At 36.0% G+C, this 17,678-nt stretch overlaps 2 protein-coding genes across 17 annotated transcripts in view; one reads left to right on the forward strand and one right to left on the reverse strand.

The window, feature by feature from the left end:
• Positions 1-1,779: 1,779 nt before the first annotated feature.
• On the reverse strand, positions 1,780-11,082 carry hexd (hexosaminidase d). The gene is made up of 12 exons (NM_001077167.2): positions 10,768-11,082; positions 10,561-10,676; positions 10,390-10,477; positions 8,229-8,393; positions 7,911-8,094; positions 5,547-5,618; positions 5,269-5,467; positions 5,097-5,179; positions 2,732-2,804; positions 2,498-2,608; positions 2,333-2,422; positions 1,780-2,171 (listed from the first exon to the last, which is right to left on the reverse strand). The coding sequence occupies exons 1-12, from the start codon at positions 10,849-10,851 to the stop codon at positions 1,994-1,996; spliced, it is 1,443 nt and encodes a 480-aa protein (NP_001070635.2). The 5' UTR covers positions 10,852-11,082; the 3' UTR covers positions 1,780-1,993.
• Positions 11,083-12,405: 1,323 nt separating this feature from the next.
• arhgap12b (Rho GTPase activating protein 12b) overlaps positions 12,406-17,678 on the forward strand; it is a 103,822-nt gene continuing 98,549 nt past the window's right edge. For 15 of the 16 annotated variants that reach the window (XM_073917522.1, XM_073917491.1, XM_073917492.1 and 12 more), the window contains exon 1: positions 12,438-12,597. The gene's annotated coding sequence lies outside the window, so the exon portion shown is untranslated. 16 annotated transcript variants of the gene reach the window in all.

Raw genomic sequence — 17,678 nt, forward strand, 5'->3', positions numbered from 1 at the left:
AACTGTATTTAAATAAAACATACATATTAAAAATCCTAAACTCACCATAATTAAACGAACATTAAAATAAAAAGATAAAAAATATGAATTCATCGACTTTAAAAATATTTATAGTTTTATATGGTTTATGTCATTGAAACAAAACAGGAATTACCTTTATTTATACCATAAACATTTGAAGAGAAATAGAAACATTTGACGTTTAAACCATAAAGAAATAAAAACCACTCAACATTTATAAAAATCAAAAATTAAATTAAACCTAAAAAGCATAAAGGCCTTTTTAAGAGAATGGGTTCTTCTCAGAAGTTCATAAATTTAAACATTCAAGCAAGTACATTTGTGATTTGCAACTGGTGGTACCAAACAATAAATCACAGAGAGGTGTCATCATGGTATGCTGAGGTGTACAGAGTGCTGTAGTCAACAACTCACATTCTGTAGGGTATAGCTATCAGAGCTCCAAACATCATGTGGCCTCCAGAATAGTTAAAGAATAGTGGCACAGTGGCTCAGTGGGTAGCACTGTTACCTCCCAGTTGGACCAGAAAGTTTGCATGCTGGGTTTCCTCCAGGTGCTCTGGTTCCTCCACAGTCCAAAGACACAAGTTAATTAGATAAACAAAAAAATGACCATAGTTAATGAATGTTTGGAAAGTGTACAGAGTTTATATATGGATGTTTTCCAGGACTGGGGGTTGTACTCTTGAAGTATTCGGTGTACTCTCGGAGGGACCATCCCCTAAATTTGTCCAATATGTCTTGGTTCAATTCCCCTCACAACTGCTAAACCCAGACTCATCTGTCTGGAAATACAAGAGTTTGGGTTTAGCAATTGCCAAGACATTTTGGTCAAATTTGGGGGATGGTTCCTTCCTGCTTCATGACTACATGCCAGCGTACAAATCAAGGTCCATTAAGACATGGATGAGCGAGTTTGGTGTGGAATTGATTGGCTAGCCCAGAGTCCTGACCACAACCCAATTAAACACCTTTGAAATAAATTAGATTGGAAACTGCAAGTTAGTCCTTCTAGTCCAACATTAGTGCATGAACTCCTCAAGAGCTGAATGTGTTAAAGCTGCAGAAGGTGGGCCAACTCTATATTAAGATTGGGATGATTGGGTATTATTTTCTTTGCTTTCTATTTCCACCTGGGGATGCCCATCCCAAGGCCACTAGAGACTGTGCATTGCCACTTGATATCCAAGACCTGTGAAGAGATGATGCCAACCATCGAAGACTTCAAGGACAACACATACACTTAATACACAAATGCACTTCATTAAACTTGTATGTGTTACATATAATACCTTTAACTGCTAAAAACCATTAGTTACTAGTTCATTAGTGTAAGTTATTAGTAATAATACAGTTATCAATAACTAATAAAGATATGATAAGCAATAACCTGAACTTTTCTGATTTTGATTGTAATACAATGATTTGTGCATCTTTTGTAAAGCTGCTTTGAAACATTAATTATTGTGAAAAGTGCTAAACAAATAAACTTGAATTGAATTGAATCATTACAAGTTCGTGTGGCTTTAAAGGCAGCTGTCCCAAAACTTTTGCCAATATTATGTAGCTATACAAAAATATTCAAAGCAATATTACTAAAATGAATACATACTATAGTAGTATTTGAATAACACTAAACTAAAGTATAAGGAGGATTAATTAATTTAACAATTAGTTAAAAAATGGAAACTAAAGTTTAAAATAGTTTATACTGCACAGAACTTAATTTAATTCATGCACATATTGATTGATAATCATTTAAAAGGATACAATAAGTGACAACTTTAATGTTACAGTACATTTATATTACAAACAAGCATTTTTGTTTTTGTTTTGAAACAATACAATATCTAAAATTCACAAAAACAAGCCATCTCAGTTGTTTAAATCTGCTTTAAATGATCATTTAAGCAAACATCTAACCAGGATGGAAAGTTTTTAAACAAAACTTGTCCAGCTTCTATTATATTGATTAAATACAGAGTCCCATTTCCTGTAAAACTCTATCAATGTCTCTCAGCAGGTTGTGCAGCGGCTCCAGAACTGGGGTAACATGTTGATCCATCCATTCCTGGACCGTAGAGTCCGAATAAAGCAGACGCATTTCAGCCCTCACCTCCACCACCTGGATCTCCACAGCATCAAGAAACCTGTTTGACCAGAGAAAAAATAAGGTTATATTACGTCATAGGGACCCTGATAAAATACACATGAATATGACTGTGATGCATCAAACCAACATCAAGGGCAACTATATTTAATATGTTAGTATTTTTCAATTAAAACAAAGTACTTATAATACAAGACTTACATTTTTGCTTGTGTTTTAATCTGTTGTGCAATAAGTGGGTTAACAGTCTTCTTCTGAATATGGTAAGAAGTAAACCAGCCTCTCACAAACCTACATTGTGCAAGAATAAATGTTTAGTGAGAAGTTACCAATAAAGTCACTAAAAAAGTTAAACCATAAACTTACATGTTGTTCTGAAAATGTCTCAGCTCTGCAGACTCCAGCGAAGATGTCAACTTTACTATGAGTTCAGCTAGTTTCGCCCCACCAAAGGTAGAAGACGTCCTGGGAGATAATCTAGGACACAGAGGCCAAAGAATATCCTGTAAGTGAGTCTATTTTAAAAGTAACCCATGAGGTTTTTTAGCTTTAAACTCATATGCTTTTTTCTTTCAGGGCATAATTATAAATATATGGTACCTTTCTGTGTCTGCTACTTCCACAGTGCCAAGTGTCTCAATTACTTTCTTTTGCACCTCTTCAGTAAAGCTACCTGTGAAGAAAGAATAGCTTAAGTCAATTTAGCATTGTTCCAATGTTGCATTGTGCAGTTTTAAAGGTTCCAGGTTTAGTTTCAGAGTACCCCTACTAATGGTTTACAACTTTCAAGGTCAAAAAAATTTATTGCAATAACACCTTTCTCACAGTGTTTTACTGTAAATGGTTAAATACAAACCCCTCCTCGTCGAGAGTGTACTCTTCTCTAAATGGTTACATGGTCTAGTCCGTTAGTCCGTTGTAATTGGTCAACACATTACACACTATGATGGATAAGCAGTGTTGGGGAAAGTTACGTTTGAAAGTATAGTGCACTACAATATTGAGTTATTCCCCAAAAAAGTAACTAATTGCATTAGTAATTACTTTTAATAACTTTAATTACGTTAATAGTTACTTTTTAATGGAAAGTAATGCGTTATATTATATGCTGTTGGTCATAGGGGAGTGGAGAGCATGAGACTGAATCAAGTGACGCTCCAGGGACAGACAAGTCTTTGCTGTCATTCTTTCCGTTTCCAACTTTCTGTAGTGATGACGGGTGATACATTAATAAATTGTTTGTTTTTTAACCAGTCGAACCATTTCATTTAATTGAATGGAATTGTCGTGAAATGGTCTGTGTCTTCAGTACTAACATACCAGATACCCCCTCTGACTTGAAATAAACCAATATCCTGAGTTATTCAGTTACTAGAACAGTACACTGACTCATCTGCTGTGAAAAGAGACCTGATGATGATGAGTTGCGAGCCGACTGTCTGTTTTCTCACAGTTACTTTGAAAAAGTAGTATTATTACGTAACGCGCCTGACTTATAACATGTTACCCCCAGCACTGTGCATAAACAATGCCAATTACTGTTTGAATTTTAGTGTTCCACAAGAATGTTTTGATGTTGGGCAAAAAAAATAATGTGAATAATGAGAGATGGAAATGCATTTGTGGAAATAAACTCTGACATAGTGATGTGACTAATCAGCTGTCTCCATTATGCTTGCCTTAATTACTGTTGGTTACTAGGTTACCAATACTACAGTTAGCCACTCTAAGAACTTGATGAAAACAAACCTAAATTTGCATTTGAGATCTTTGAAATGATTTGCTTCATGCATGTTGGGGTGGAAATCTGGTTAGTGATAGGAACAAAATTTTTAAAATGAACAAAATAAACACCTTAAATCCAACATTTTTTTTTAATCTAAAATTCACAGCTATACACTACACTTTTTCACCAAAAAAAAAAATTAATTAGTTGTTCACTACAAATACGATTTCTGAAATACAACCTTCTTGAATTTGCCTCCAACAACAGTGCTCAAGAATTGGTGCAGTTCTTTTGTGAATGTTTTAATTTAATTTAATTCTAAAAGCATCAATGCTTCATCAATTATTTAATTAAATTCAACATCCACAAACAGCTGTAATACACACTATATGAAAGGTAATATCCAATAAACATTGTTTTGCCAGCAGTAAACACGCAAACCAGGGCAAACAAAGTTTGGCACACAAAAGTCTTCTTAGAGCTTCAAATGATTTCAGTTGTACCACTGAAGTCGCATGGAATTTTTTAACAAAGATTTTGGATCTTTGAAACAGCTCTTTGAAATGTCTCAGGGCCATTTCTGTCTATGAAGGGTCTGAAAGAGCTGGGAAATTGTACTTAAACATTTTGGACAAATTTGGGTGATGGTCCCTTCCTGCTCCAACATGACTACACACCAGTGTTTAAATCAATTTCCATAAAGACATAAATGACCTAGTTTGGTGTGGAGAAACTTGACTGGCCTGCCCAGAGTCGTGACTAAAAACCGACTGAACACCTTTAAGATAAATTGGATTGGAAACTGCAAGCCAGTCCTTCTTTTCCAACATGAGTGCCTGACCTCACTTGCCTGGCTTCTAGAATAATAGTGAAATATTCCAATAAACACACTCCTAGCCTTCCTAAGCCTTCCCTTAAGAGTTGAATCTGTTAAAGCTGCAAAGGGTGGACCAACTCCATATTAAATCCTACAACGACTGGGATGAGTGGGCTAAATATTTTCTTTGCTTTCTATTTCCACCTGGGGATGCCCATACCAAGGCCTGGTCTCAGGGCCATTTCTGTCTATGAGGGGTCAAAGAGATCTCTGATTAAATCTAAAATATCTTCATTTCTGTTTAAGGACAAATGAACGTATCACAGGATTAGTAGGACATGAGGTTAATTAATAACAGAATTTTCATTTATGGATGAACTAAGTCTTTAAAAGCAATCTATATTTAAATCAAGGAGACTGACCGTGCTGAAGAGTTTGCAAACACGATGCCAAAGAGGGCAAACCCAAAGGCATCAGCTCACACAAAACGGACAGGTGGTCATACCTTTAAAGACAAAAAAGAAACCCATACAAGTTATTTTTTTGCCCAATTGGAAGATTGCAATTTTAACGCGAGTTAGAACACCCCCAAACCTTTGCCATCCAGTTAGAGCAATTCCCTGTAGTTTGATGCCAGCTGACAGATTCGATGCTACATTGAGCCACTGTAGATGGTTGTCCACATGTCTCTGAGTCCCAGTTACGCAGGTGTGGACGGTGGTCGAGCCTTTAAAAGAGCTGGCGGCCCATTGTTGTGACATACCAGCAGACTTATATAGCTCCATCAGCGCAACTGGAAAGAGTCCATGTCCAATGGTCAAGCATTTACATTAACAAATCATTAAAAGTGTGTGATTTCAAACGTGCAGTACCAGCATTATTGACATCCAGAGTAGGGCTGTAATCCCACAACATTGGCTGCACTAATCCAACAAGACCACTTTCTAGAACAAGATCATAAATGGGAATTAATGTTAGTATAATGCAAACAATTTTGTTATGAATTAAAATATGCAATACAGTAATATATTTATCCATAGCTATATTTAAAGGATGTGGAATATTTATGTGAGGCATTTAGCCAATGAAGGCATGGGTGTTACCTTTAGCATATCAAAGGGAAAGAGGTGAAAATATCACAAACATGTTAAAAGCAACTGCAGTTTAAAGGATAGTTTTTTTTTGGTTGTCTTAGAAACACCAATAACCTGAGTTTGTTATCAGGAAAACTACTTATTTAAATGAACATTTAACAAATTGATTAAAACAGTTGTTAAAATGCCAGAATGAAACATTTACCAGTTTAAATAATAGGAACAACTTTTATGATGTAGGTTAAACTGACCTTCATTTCAAAACAAATCACCAAAAGAAAAAAGAAAAGACAAAGAAACTTTACAGGCCACTCATTGAAATACTATTCGGAAAACCCTAAATGTATTTCTGGGGATTATTACAACACTTTTGTGCCCAAAAAATATTATAATTTTTTTTTTAATTAATCATTGTCTATTTTAATAAATCAGCACATACAAATACAGTCTCAGCTATACAGTAGGAAATAATGAAAAATATACAAACAAGTAAACAGGATAATACAGTCAGGCTAGGAGCTAAATATGCACCATAAAATAGAAAATCAGGAGAAATTATTAATTTAATGCCAAAAAGGGGTCCATAGCTGCCAAAAGTCATTGAACTTTTGATGTATTTCATAGGTGAGTTACTCGAGTGGAAAAGCGTACAGTGCATCCGCAAAGTATTCATAGCATTTGTTATGTTACAGCCTTATTCCAAAATGGATTAAACTAATTTATTTCCTCTAAATTCTACACACAATACCCCATAATGACAATGTGGAAAAAAAAGTTTTTTTTAAATTGTTGCAAATTTATTAAAAATAAAAAACCTGAAAAATGACATGTACATAAGTATTCACAGCCTTTGCTCATTACTTTGTTGATGCAATTTGGTAGAAATTACAGCCTCAAGTCTTTTTGAATATGTTGCCACAAGCTTGGCACACCTGTCATTGGGAATTTTGTCCTTCTGTAAAGTTCTCCCCCCTCCACAGAAGAATGCTGGAGCTCAGACAGAGTGGCCATCGGGTTATTGATCACCTCCCTGACTAAGGCCCTTCTCCCCGATCTCTTAGCTTAGGTGGCCAGCCAGCTCTGGAAGAGGTCTGGTGGTTCCAAACATCTTCCACTTACAGATGATGGAGGCCACTGTGCTCATTGGAACTTTCAGAGCAGCAAATAATTTTCTGTAACTTTCCCCAACCTTGTGCCTCGACACAATCCTGTCTTGGAGGTCTACAGACAATTCCTTTGTCTTCATGCTTGGTTTGTGCATTGACATGCACCGTCAACCCTGGGACCTTATATAGACAGGTGTATGCCTTTTCAAATCATGTCCAATCAACTGAATTTACCACAGGTGATCTCCAATTATTGATGAGTGGAAACAGAATGTACCTGAGCTCAATTTAGAGCTTCACGGCAAAGGCTGTGAATACGTCCATACATGTGATTTTTAATAAATCTGCAACAATTTCAAAAAATCTTTTTTTACGTTGTCATTATGGGGTATTGTGTGTAGAATTTTGAGCAAATAAATGGATTTGGAATAAGGCTGTAACATAAAAAATATGTGGAAAAAGTGAAGTGCTATAAATACTTTCCAGATGCACTGTACATACTTGAGACAACCACATTTTCAAGGAGGGTACCTGAGGAGATGACCACAATAAATATAATCAATTTCAAAAAGTTAGTTAGCGGTTATTTGCCCTTACATAAAAAAACAGTACTTTATTTAAAATTGTGAAGGTTATATGCTACTTTTTAAACAATGTTGACAACACATTTATTTCTCTTTTTTGTGAAGCTCAAGCAGTAGAACATACCGTTAGAAACACCAATATCATATGAAATAAAATGCATAAATGTAAATACCCAGAGGTTTTATATCTAGTACCTATTTGTAATTATATATCAACATATTATAACACAATATATGGGTTAAGGTTCAGAACCGCCTACTAAAAAAAATATTTAATGTAATTTTAATTCTATCATTTAATTATTCAAAAAATACAAATGAAAGAACAAAGAATAAAAAAGAGCAATATAATTTGCATTTGTGAATAAACAATCCTTTAAATCATATGAATTTACATTTGACACTGATGAATGAATGCATCATTGTACACAACCAAATGAAGAACTGCTCACCTTTGATAGTTTCAGAAGTCATGGATCTGAGCATATCATCCCACATAATCAATTTAAGATTGGGCAAACTCTCCTGAATGCTTTTTGCCACTTTAAGGACATGACCGAGGAACAGCTGGTGAACATTTCGACCTGGAGCAGTTAACCATTGTTTGGATTCATCACCGAGACCGAGCATGTACACCTATGAACAGCATGTTATTTAATCAAGACAAATGTTAAACCAGGACCATCAACTTCGATGCCAAACATCTTTTTTAAGATCTGAGCAGCAGTTTATTTGGGAGTCACGTATTTTTGATGAAGAGTGTATTATACCTCATCGGCTCCGATGTGTAAGCTGGTACTATTAGGGTGGAGCTTCATGACTTGCTTTAGCATTTCTTGGACCAGCTTGACTCCTCGATCACAGTTTGGGTTCAAGGTGCCCAGACAGCAGTCCACCTCCCGCAGATCTCTGAACACCTTATGTTTCAGGACAAACTGAAGAACAGGTTTTCATATTAAAGAGAATATTTTATTATATTTAGAATAGAATATTATATTTAAAGTTTGAATATCTATATTTTATATACGGTTTATAAAACAAATGTATTTTATTACACTCTGTGAAATTCTCCCAAGTGATGTTTAAAGGAATAATGAAATTTTTCACATTATTTCCTATATTTTTTATTCTGAAGAAAGTCTTATTTCTTTTAGTTTGGCTGGAATAATTATTTTAAACATATTGTTAGTCTCCTTAAGGAATGTTTTCCCCAATTGGCTATCTGATAATAATATACTATTTTTATATTTTTGAAATCTATATAAATATATGTTTTGCTCACAAAGGCTGCATTCATTTGATCAAAAGTACAGTAAAGACATTATTATTGTGAAATGGTCACTAAATTTAAAATAATTTTTTTCAGTTTGAATACATTTTAAAAAAGTAATTTATTCCTGTGATTCAAAGCTGATTGTTTTGATAGAGTGAATTTTTTTTATGTATGTCTGCTGCAGGATGGAGTAACACATATCTTTTATTATGTCTTTATTATTATTAATAAAGTTGAATGTTTAAGAACCTAGATTATATGATGACCTTAGTGTCATCTAGGCACGGGTCTGTATAAGTGTCTGATGGTATGATAACCTTGGATGAAAATATCACTAGTTCATGGTATCACATTATTGTAATTACTGCTCTAAAACACTTTTTTTTTTAAATGTCTGGGTAAAAAAAGAAATAATACCCTTATTGAACACAATATGTTTTATTTTAGGAAACATATATACTATTTTGAAACAGCAAACATGTCATTGGGGGAACATGTCACAAATCATTGACTGCTAACTTCATTAGTTTCAATAACACATAAAAATTTTTACATATACCTTAGGAATGGTATAACAAAAAATTGTGGCGGTTTTAAAACCTTGACTTTTCCAAACCATGATTAACCTTGAAACCGGTTATCGTCTCATGCCTAGTTTCATCCCTCTTCAGTGTCAAAACTGGAATAATTATGTTTGTTATTGAATTTTCTGTACCAAAAGGATCTTCCGGCCTATTTAGAGGTCATGAAGACCTTGATGTGGAGTTAGACGTTTGAATGATTGGAAACAGCCTTGAGTATAAAACAGTTTGTACTTTGTTTGTGTGTTCTATTCTTTGGTGGGTCATTCTTACAGGTCTGGGGTCAGCTCTTAATAGCCTACTGGTTGTCTGACGCTTGTATGCTTGACGCCAAAGTAATCATTGGAGATATTGTTTGGAATATTGGAGATTGGAGATATCTGTGGAAAAGTCTATCTGTGTTTTAACCAATCAGATGTGATGCAGTTAGTGACGTCATGTTACAGTATAATTGCTGATGATTTGAGATTGTAAGCAGAACGGCCTACAAACTCTTTGCGAGTGTTAAAGCTGGCTTCTGCTAATGAAAACTATCCTTATTAAAATATCTTTAATTGAATATTTGACTCCGGCTCTTCTACACCTGACAGACAGGTCAGTTTTTAGTTAAAACTGTTGGTTTCTCGAAAGTTTATTAGGCATTATTCCAGTCTTAATGTACATGTATAAAAAGTACTGTAAATTATAATGTATGTACTCCTCAGCTCTTTTAAAATTCTGAATATAAAATTATAAAATAAGGCTCAAAAATACATTTCAGAAAAAAAAAGAATTGTTATTAATTACCATTATTGAGCACCAATAGTAATTAATCAGTAAATCGTATTCTAATGAGTTCTGAAAAATAGTGTGACAGTGATAACCGATATAATGAATAAATAGAATCAAGGAAATAAATTACATTCAAAAAATAAATTCAGCAAATGCAGCTTAGTGCAGCCTTAGCAAGCAGAGAAACTAATCTGTGTCTGTGTGTCTCCATATTTATACATTAATGGTTTTTCATTTATGGCAATTTGATATTGAACTAGAAATTTCTTCAACTGTGTAAATGACAAATATCAGTTTAATAGTTACTTCCAAGTGTCCAAACGTCTGCACCAGCGGAATGATCTCCAGCCCTCTGCTACTGGCAGCATCCTGGATAGACGCAATCTCCTCTCGGCTGTTTGGATATTAGGGATTTTGTCATTTAAAATCTCAAACAAATAAACAAATACTCAAATATTATTGAAATACACATATCACCTGTATGGAGGCTGAGATTTAGACTGAAGAACTTGCAGCTCTCCCTCATAAGGAAACATATCCTCATATTCAATGAGCAACCCATTGGCACCAAGATCAGCAAATAACTGGATCAACTGAAGACACATCATTGAGTTCACATGTAAGATTCTTTATTAAGATTTAAAGCAAACATTTAGACCGTAGGAGTTTAAGCAGTAACTTTACCTCAATGAAGTAACCAATTCTAGGAGGAGCCCCTTTTAGGTCCAAATGGACAAACTTTTTGCAAGTGCGCAATGACAGGTCCATAGCAGGTGATGCCAAATAAAAACGACTTAAATATATTTTGATACTATATTTACATTGCTGAGGCGATATACTTTAAGCTAGCCACATTTTGTTTATTGTCATTTTAACAGAAATTATACTGAAATAGATTTTTTTTATGTACCTCCAGCTAAAAACGTACTTTCATTTACTTAAGTCAACGAACCTCTGTTTACCATCCTTTACCGCACACTGCGCAGCAACCTTTTAAACGTCTTCTGAAAAGCAGAATGGTCTTTGTAGTTTTTTTGTGCATTTTTTAACGGTAAGGGGTTCGGATTAGGACTACAAGCGCATTTACCTCCGCTTAGAAACGGAAGTTGTGAACTGTTGTCTATTATTTTAAAATAAAAGTAATTAAAATGATTTCAAATAAAAATATATGTATTTAAAAAATCGTATTTTCCTTGATTTAATACCTCTGATCAAAATTAGGTTCAAATGTAGTATTTTAATTCAGTTTAAGTAAACTATGTGAAGTCAGACTTGCCAACAACAAGCATAACTGAATAGCGATTAAAATATTATTGTAGGGGTTTATTCCTAATGGTCAAGGTGAATATTCAGGTAACTGGCAAATGTATGTTTTTAATTTATTCAAACACACTGTGCAAAAATAATTATTTAAGAAATGCTTGAATCTTTAGCAAGAGCATTTTACAGCTGACAAATGTCTCACCCTGGTGGACATTTTGTCAATGTACACTTAAGTTGTAAATTCAAATGATTCATGAAGCAAATTTAACTTCACATACATGCAAAAACTATTTTAGAATTGTTCATAAGTGTGCTGGATATAATTACTTTTTAACCCTTTAACTGCCCTACATTGAAACAAATATTTTGGATTGCATTTCTTATCTCCTAATGTCGCTAGTTTACACACTCAATGCATTTTTATGGGTGTTTCCCAGTGATGGGTTGCGGCTGGAAGGGCATCCGATGCATAAAACATATGCTGGATAAGTTGGTGGTTCATTCCACTATAGTGACCCCTGATTAATAAAGGGACTAAGCTGAAAAGCAAATGAATGAATTACAGTCATATTTATAATCAAGTTATGTTTCAAATTTTAAAAAAGTGATATCACAAAAGCTCTTCAGAGATTTCGTTTAGGCATTGTACCAAAAACAGCCACTGGGTGACACTCAAATCCAAATTTTAAATCATTCTCTTACCACATACCTATCAATTTCTGTCAGTTTTGGAAAATAAAAAAAATTGATGGCAAGATAAAACTGCAAATAAAAAGATTTTGCAACAAATTGAGAGGAGCTTGCTGAAAGTTTTTAATGTACTGTTGCAATACACGTTGCTTAATGCAATAGAAAACATAAAATAAAGGTTTAGTGTATAATAAAGTCCAGTGACCCAAAGTTATGCATGCAGAACCACGCAAACGCCTCTGCCTGCTTTCCACTGAGCAGAGGGGGGATCAAGAGCCTTGCAACCCCACGAGGGGGCCTGATGCGGTAACACAGGAGCATCAGCAGTCTGACAGAGCTTCACACAGGACAGGCGGGAGCGCGCAGTGACGCGAACGCGCACTCGCTCACCCACGGAGACCGACTGCGATTGGAAGCGCGAGGCGGTCAGATCGTGTGTTTTGTGTTGCTGCCGAGCACTATCTTTTTTACACGAGTGCCGAGGACTGCAAAGGGAAAAGTTTATTTCAGAGACTCTCCAACTAACGGGCATGGCCGCTCCCAGATCCCCCTGAACGCCAGGTCAGTATGGGCAGTTTCTGCGTTCATTCTTATGCTTCAAAGGCGCATTGTTGTAAATATAAAGAGTTGCATTGTTGCGAGCACTGGGGACTGATTGTTGCACAGCGGTTTGCTACCTTGCGGCCAGCCACTAAAGCCGCTTTGGGGATTCGTGGTTTGGGGGAACCTGCTATCATGCTGCGGCAAAATACTCCCATCAGGCTTTTAAATTACAGCCATGTGTTTTAACACGCAGTTGATAGCCAGTCACACTTTCGTCTTGTTATGAGATGATTCATATTATGTACATTTGTATCTGTGTATATTATTATTTCAGCTTTTGTTTTGATTAGATTTCTGTCATCAGTCAAGGGGGTTCAAACGGTTCATCAAAGTTGTTGTTATTATGGATAACGTTGGAAAACTAGTGTTGGCTTTCCCTTTGGAATCATTTTGTTTAAATTATTGTGATGTCAAATCACTTGTAATTGATCACAGTATACATTTCTTGGGTAGAACTGTTAGTTCGTACTTTTGGTGTTTTGTTTAAAAGTTTATGGACCGAACCGACCCCTTCCCCCTTTCCCCCGCGGCCTCGCTGTCGCCTTCGCCCGGGGAGGGACCGCACTGTCGACCGCGATGAGTGACCAGTGCAGCCGACCCAAACAAAGGCGGGTTACCAGGGGAAACGGGTCCTCTAGTTGTGGTCTGCTTTGGGCTGTGGCGATGGCTCACAGTGCTCATCTGCATCTGTATTGAATGAATGAACCGCTGGAAGGAAAGCAAATGCCGTTTGACGTGTGAGAGAATTTTCTGATGCTGAAAATCAAGTAATGTCGATAATGCGTTTCCCGCCTGCAAGGTCACTTTGTGTTCACGGCTGCTAAGTGGCTGAGTGGATTAGACAAACAAACCCGATTTATTCTGCCTGGTTGTTTGTCGGCATGATAAATAGTTTAATCAAAAAGAGAGCTACTCTGAAGTCAGCGAGATGAATGACAAAGAGCCATTTCAGAGCATCAAGCCATTACAAGGGACACTCAAGACACTAGATGTAGCATTTTATTCTAATTTGTTGTGAGACTTGCCAGATTTCGTATTATAAACATAATTAAATAACTGAAATACAGCTGAGACTGCTTAATTGGCATTCTATAAATGTTTTGTCTTTAAATATAATCTGTAATGAACAAAACACTTTTGTTTATTTAATTGAATAGGGTATTATTTGCTTAATTGCGAAGTGTGAACATAAATGGCACCTCTTGTGACTTCCTAGGTTGTAAATGAATAACTGTGGTATATTTTGTAGGTGAAGGTATTTTCAATAATAAAAAGGTGATTATATTCACAATTTACACACAGAGAACCCTGCTTGGCACATGAAACAAATGCACTGTAATATCAGTGTTATGTAAAAAGGAGTTGAAAGTGATAGTTCAACCCAAATTCTAGCAGAGCTTGAAAATTTCTACGAGTGTTTCTTCTGTTGAACACCAAAGTAGATATATTGAAGAATATGTGAAAGCAGCAGCCATCGACTTTCATAGTTTTTCTTGGATTAACAAGTCTGAGGATTTTTCAATATATCTTCTTTGGCGTTCAATTGAAAATAAAGTTTAAAGTATGACAGGATTAGCATTTTTGGGAGAATTATGATCTCACCAGGTACAGCCATAAATATTCCATATTAGCAATTATTGAGAGAGTTGTATTTTACATGTCTGTAAAAGGTGTTTATGGAAGTGGTGTTGCTGCTTGACCAATTTGACTGGAAAGCGCAGTGCAGCATCAAGCAGACCATCCCTCTCTCTCACTCTGTACATGAGAAGCGCAGTTTAGTTTGCTGTCTCATGTCACAGGCCAACTTGTGATAGAGTCGGCGGAGTTCGGTTCATGTGCAAAGTGAATGAGGGATGGTCATCATCACACACTTGTCATACACCATCGTTCTGCATAGTACCTTTACAAGTTCAACACCCTATATAAAATTTTATTCTCTAATCTTGATTTTAACTTATTTTCTAACTGTATAAAATTGCATTTATATATATATATATATATATATATATATATATATATATATATATATATATATATATATATATATATATATATATAAAAGCTAAAACAACACAATACTTGAGTTTTTTTTTGGTCAACTTATTTGTTTTTTGCTCAATTCACTTTTGTAAAAAATAATAAGTTTACTTAATTCATATTTCAACACAAATTGATTGTGTGAAACTCAGCATTTTTACAGTGTACCCAGCCAGCCATATAGATGCATGACTTTTTTTTATTTTTTTTAATAAAGATATAGTTCTTCTAGTTCAAATGTGGGTGAAAGTCATGTTTAGAAATGAGAGCGTGACTGTTAGTGATGGATACTGTGGCCTTTACACAGTGTCAGGTGTCAGGCCCTTGAAGTGATCAGGTAACTGGACTAAATGTATTGTTTCTACAGAGATCAAATACTACTTCTTTATTCTGGTTCTATATCGAAGCCATTCAAGGTTTTTTAATTGCAAGGAATAGTTTGCAAAACTTTATTTGCTCCGAAAGACATGTTATCTGCACAAACAAAACCAATTTTCTGAAAGAGGATGACAGTGTTTGAAAGCGTAATCCTCGCCAATCTCATGGATCCCCCAAGCGCAGACTGTGGGATTTCAAATGTTTTCTTGTCTAGACCAGATGTCCATATATAAACACCGTTTGAAATCTCAGGTTTATTTTTCCCAGGTTCCAAATATAGAGACACTGGTTGTACTGTTTGACGGGCCAAAAATCCGCATATTCTATGATAAACCTCAGGTCGCAATGTTTGCCTTTCTCGAGTGAATTTACATCTAGCTGATGCGAAAGTGGATCATGTTGGCCTTTATTGTAAATGTTATGTAATGACCTAAACCGCTGCGCAACAATGCTTAATTTGATCATGTCCAGAGTGTAAACTGTCATGGAAACCTCTGGAGATTAATTTACAGTAGCAGAATGTTTTCTCAAGTTTAAGCAATAATACAAAAACTGTCTGGTTAAAAATTTGCTGTAATTTATGTGCCGAACAAGTTGCTCCATTTGGGAGATTGATTAATCTCTAGGTGGCATTTGATTCTGTTTTTTTCTTTCTTTGTGCTGCAATTATAATTCGGTTAAATACAAAGACAAAAAAATGCGACTCAGTGTAGCAGTAGGTAGTGCTGTCGCCTCACAGTAAGAAGGTTGCTGTGTCGCAGGTTCGAACCTCGGCTCAGTTGGCTTTTCTGTGTGAAGTTTGCATGTTCTCCCTGCGTTCGCGTGGGTTTCCTCCGGGTCCAAAGACACGCGGTACAGATGAATTGGGTAGGCTAAATTGTCCGTAGTGTATGAGTGTGTGTGTGTGTGTGTGTGTGTGTGTGTGTGGATATTTCCCAGAGATGGGTTGCGGTTGGAAGGGCATCCGCTGCGTAAAAACGTGCTGGATAAGTTGGCGGTTCATTCCACTTTGGCGATTAATAAAGGGACTAAGCCGACAAGAAAATGAATGAATGAAGGAATAAGACAAAAAGTTTTGTTTTCTAATACTTTGGTATTTAATAAGGGTACAATACTGCGTTTATTGTGTCTCCTAAATGTTTCAGCAATATTTTAAACATATTTTTAATACGTTAAGACTAGGGTTAGGGTTAGCGCCTAGACTGCAGCTCTGCACAAAGCGTTTGGCCATAGGAGAAACGGTCATGCAGAACTGAGCCTGGTTTCGCTCAATTTAAAATTTTTAAATTTTTCACTTTCGCCAATTGGTGAACGTTTTTTTCCTCGCCGCTGTCGCCACTAGCTTGGATGGTTTGGTACCCGCAGAGCTGCGCATCAATGGATTTGCTCTTCAGTGTTTGGACTCTCAGTAGTAATTATTATACCACACTTAGCTGAACTGAACTTAAACACTGAAAACTGGACTGACACTGTTTCATATATGTATTGATACTGTTCAATAATCTACAATATAGAATATAAAGTCATGGTGCTGTGGAAAAATAATTATTCATTGTGTTTGACTTCCAAAGGGACTAAGCCGACAAGAAAATGAATGAATAAATGAATGTGTGTGACTTCCATGAGCAAAGAAAGCGTTCTTGCAGGACTCTCAGAGTTCATCAAGATTCTTTGGATTCATCTTTAATGCCTCCTCCTTCATCATACCCCAGACATGCTCAATAATGTTCATGTCTGGTGATTTGGCTGGCCAATCCTGGAGCTCCTTGACCTTCTTTGCTTTCAGTAACTTTAATGTAGAGGCTGAAGTATAAGAAGGAGCGCTATCCTGCTGAAGAATTTGCCTTCTCCTGTGGTTTGTAATGTAATGGTCATGCCAAATGTCTTGATACCTCAGGCTGTTGATGTTGCCATCCACTCTGCGGATCTCTCGCACACCCCAATACTGAATTTAACCCCAAACCATGATTTTTCCTTCACCAAACCTGACTGATTTATGTGAGAATCTTGGGTCTGTGTGGGTTCCAATAGGTCTTCTGCAGTATTTTTGATGATTAGGATGCAATCATCTACCTTCTGCCACTTTTCCAATTAATCAGCTAAGTCAAGTTATTATTTGTTGCTCTTACAACAGGGAACGACAAAAGGACTTTTGTCAGGTAGTGTATGTCAATGATGTTCGACATTATGTTTTAGATTTTCAGTGAGTGCTAAATGGGTGGACTTGATTGTGAAACTCTTATGAGTTGCTTAAAGCCCAAAGAGTGAAACTTTATAAATACTTTCCCAGCATATATGATGCAGCACATGAAATTCAGTGTCTGTTCAGTTCTGTTAATGTGCCAGTCTTACTCATCATGCTTTAAATTTGGTTGTAATTTCTTTTGCACGTTGGCCGCAGTGACACTGCACTCACACCCAGAGGAGACCTTCCATCTGCTCCTTGTTTATAAAAGCTCCACTTTGGTTTGCAGTCAAGTCCCCAAATGGGAGACACATGGTCGATTTCAAATCCTTGTGTGCTACTTTTTGATCAGATATGTGTGCGTTCACTTTAATGAAGACCTGCTTTCTCTTCACAAAAAATTGTTGTTGCTGTTGATTGAAATCTGGCATCAGAGCTT

The sequence above is a fragment of the Danio rerio genome, chromosome 12 (assembly GCF_049306965.1).
Source record: "Danio rerio strain Tuebingen ecotype United States chromosome 12, GRCz12tu, whole genome shotgun sequence".
NCBI lineage: Eukaryota > Metazoa > Chordata > Actinopteri > Cypriniformes > Danionidae > Danio > Danio rerio.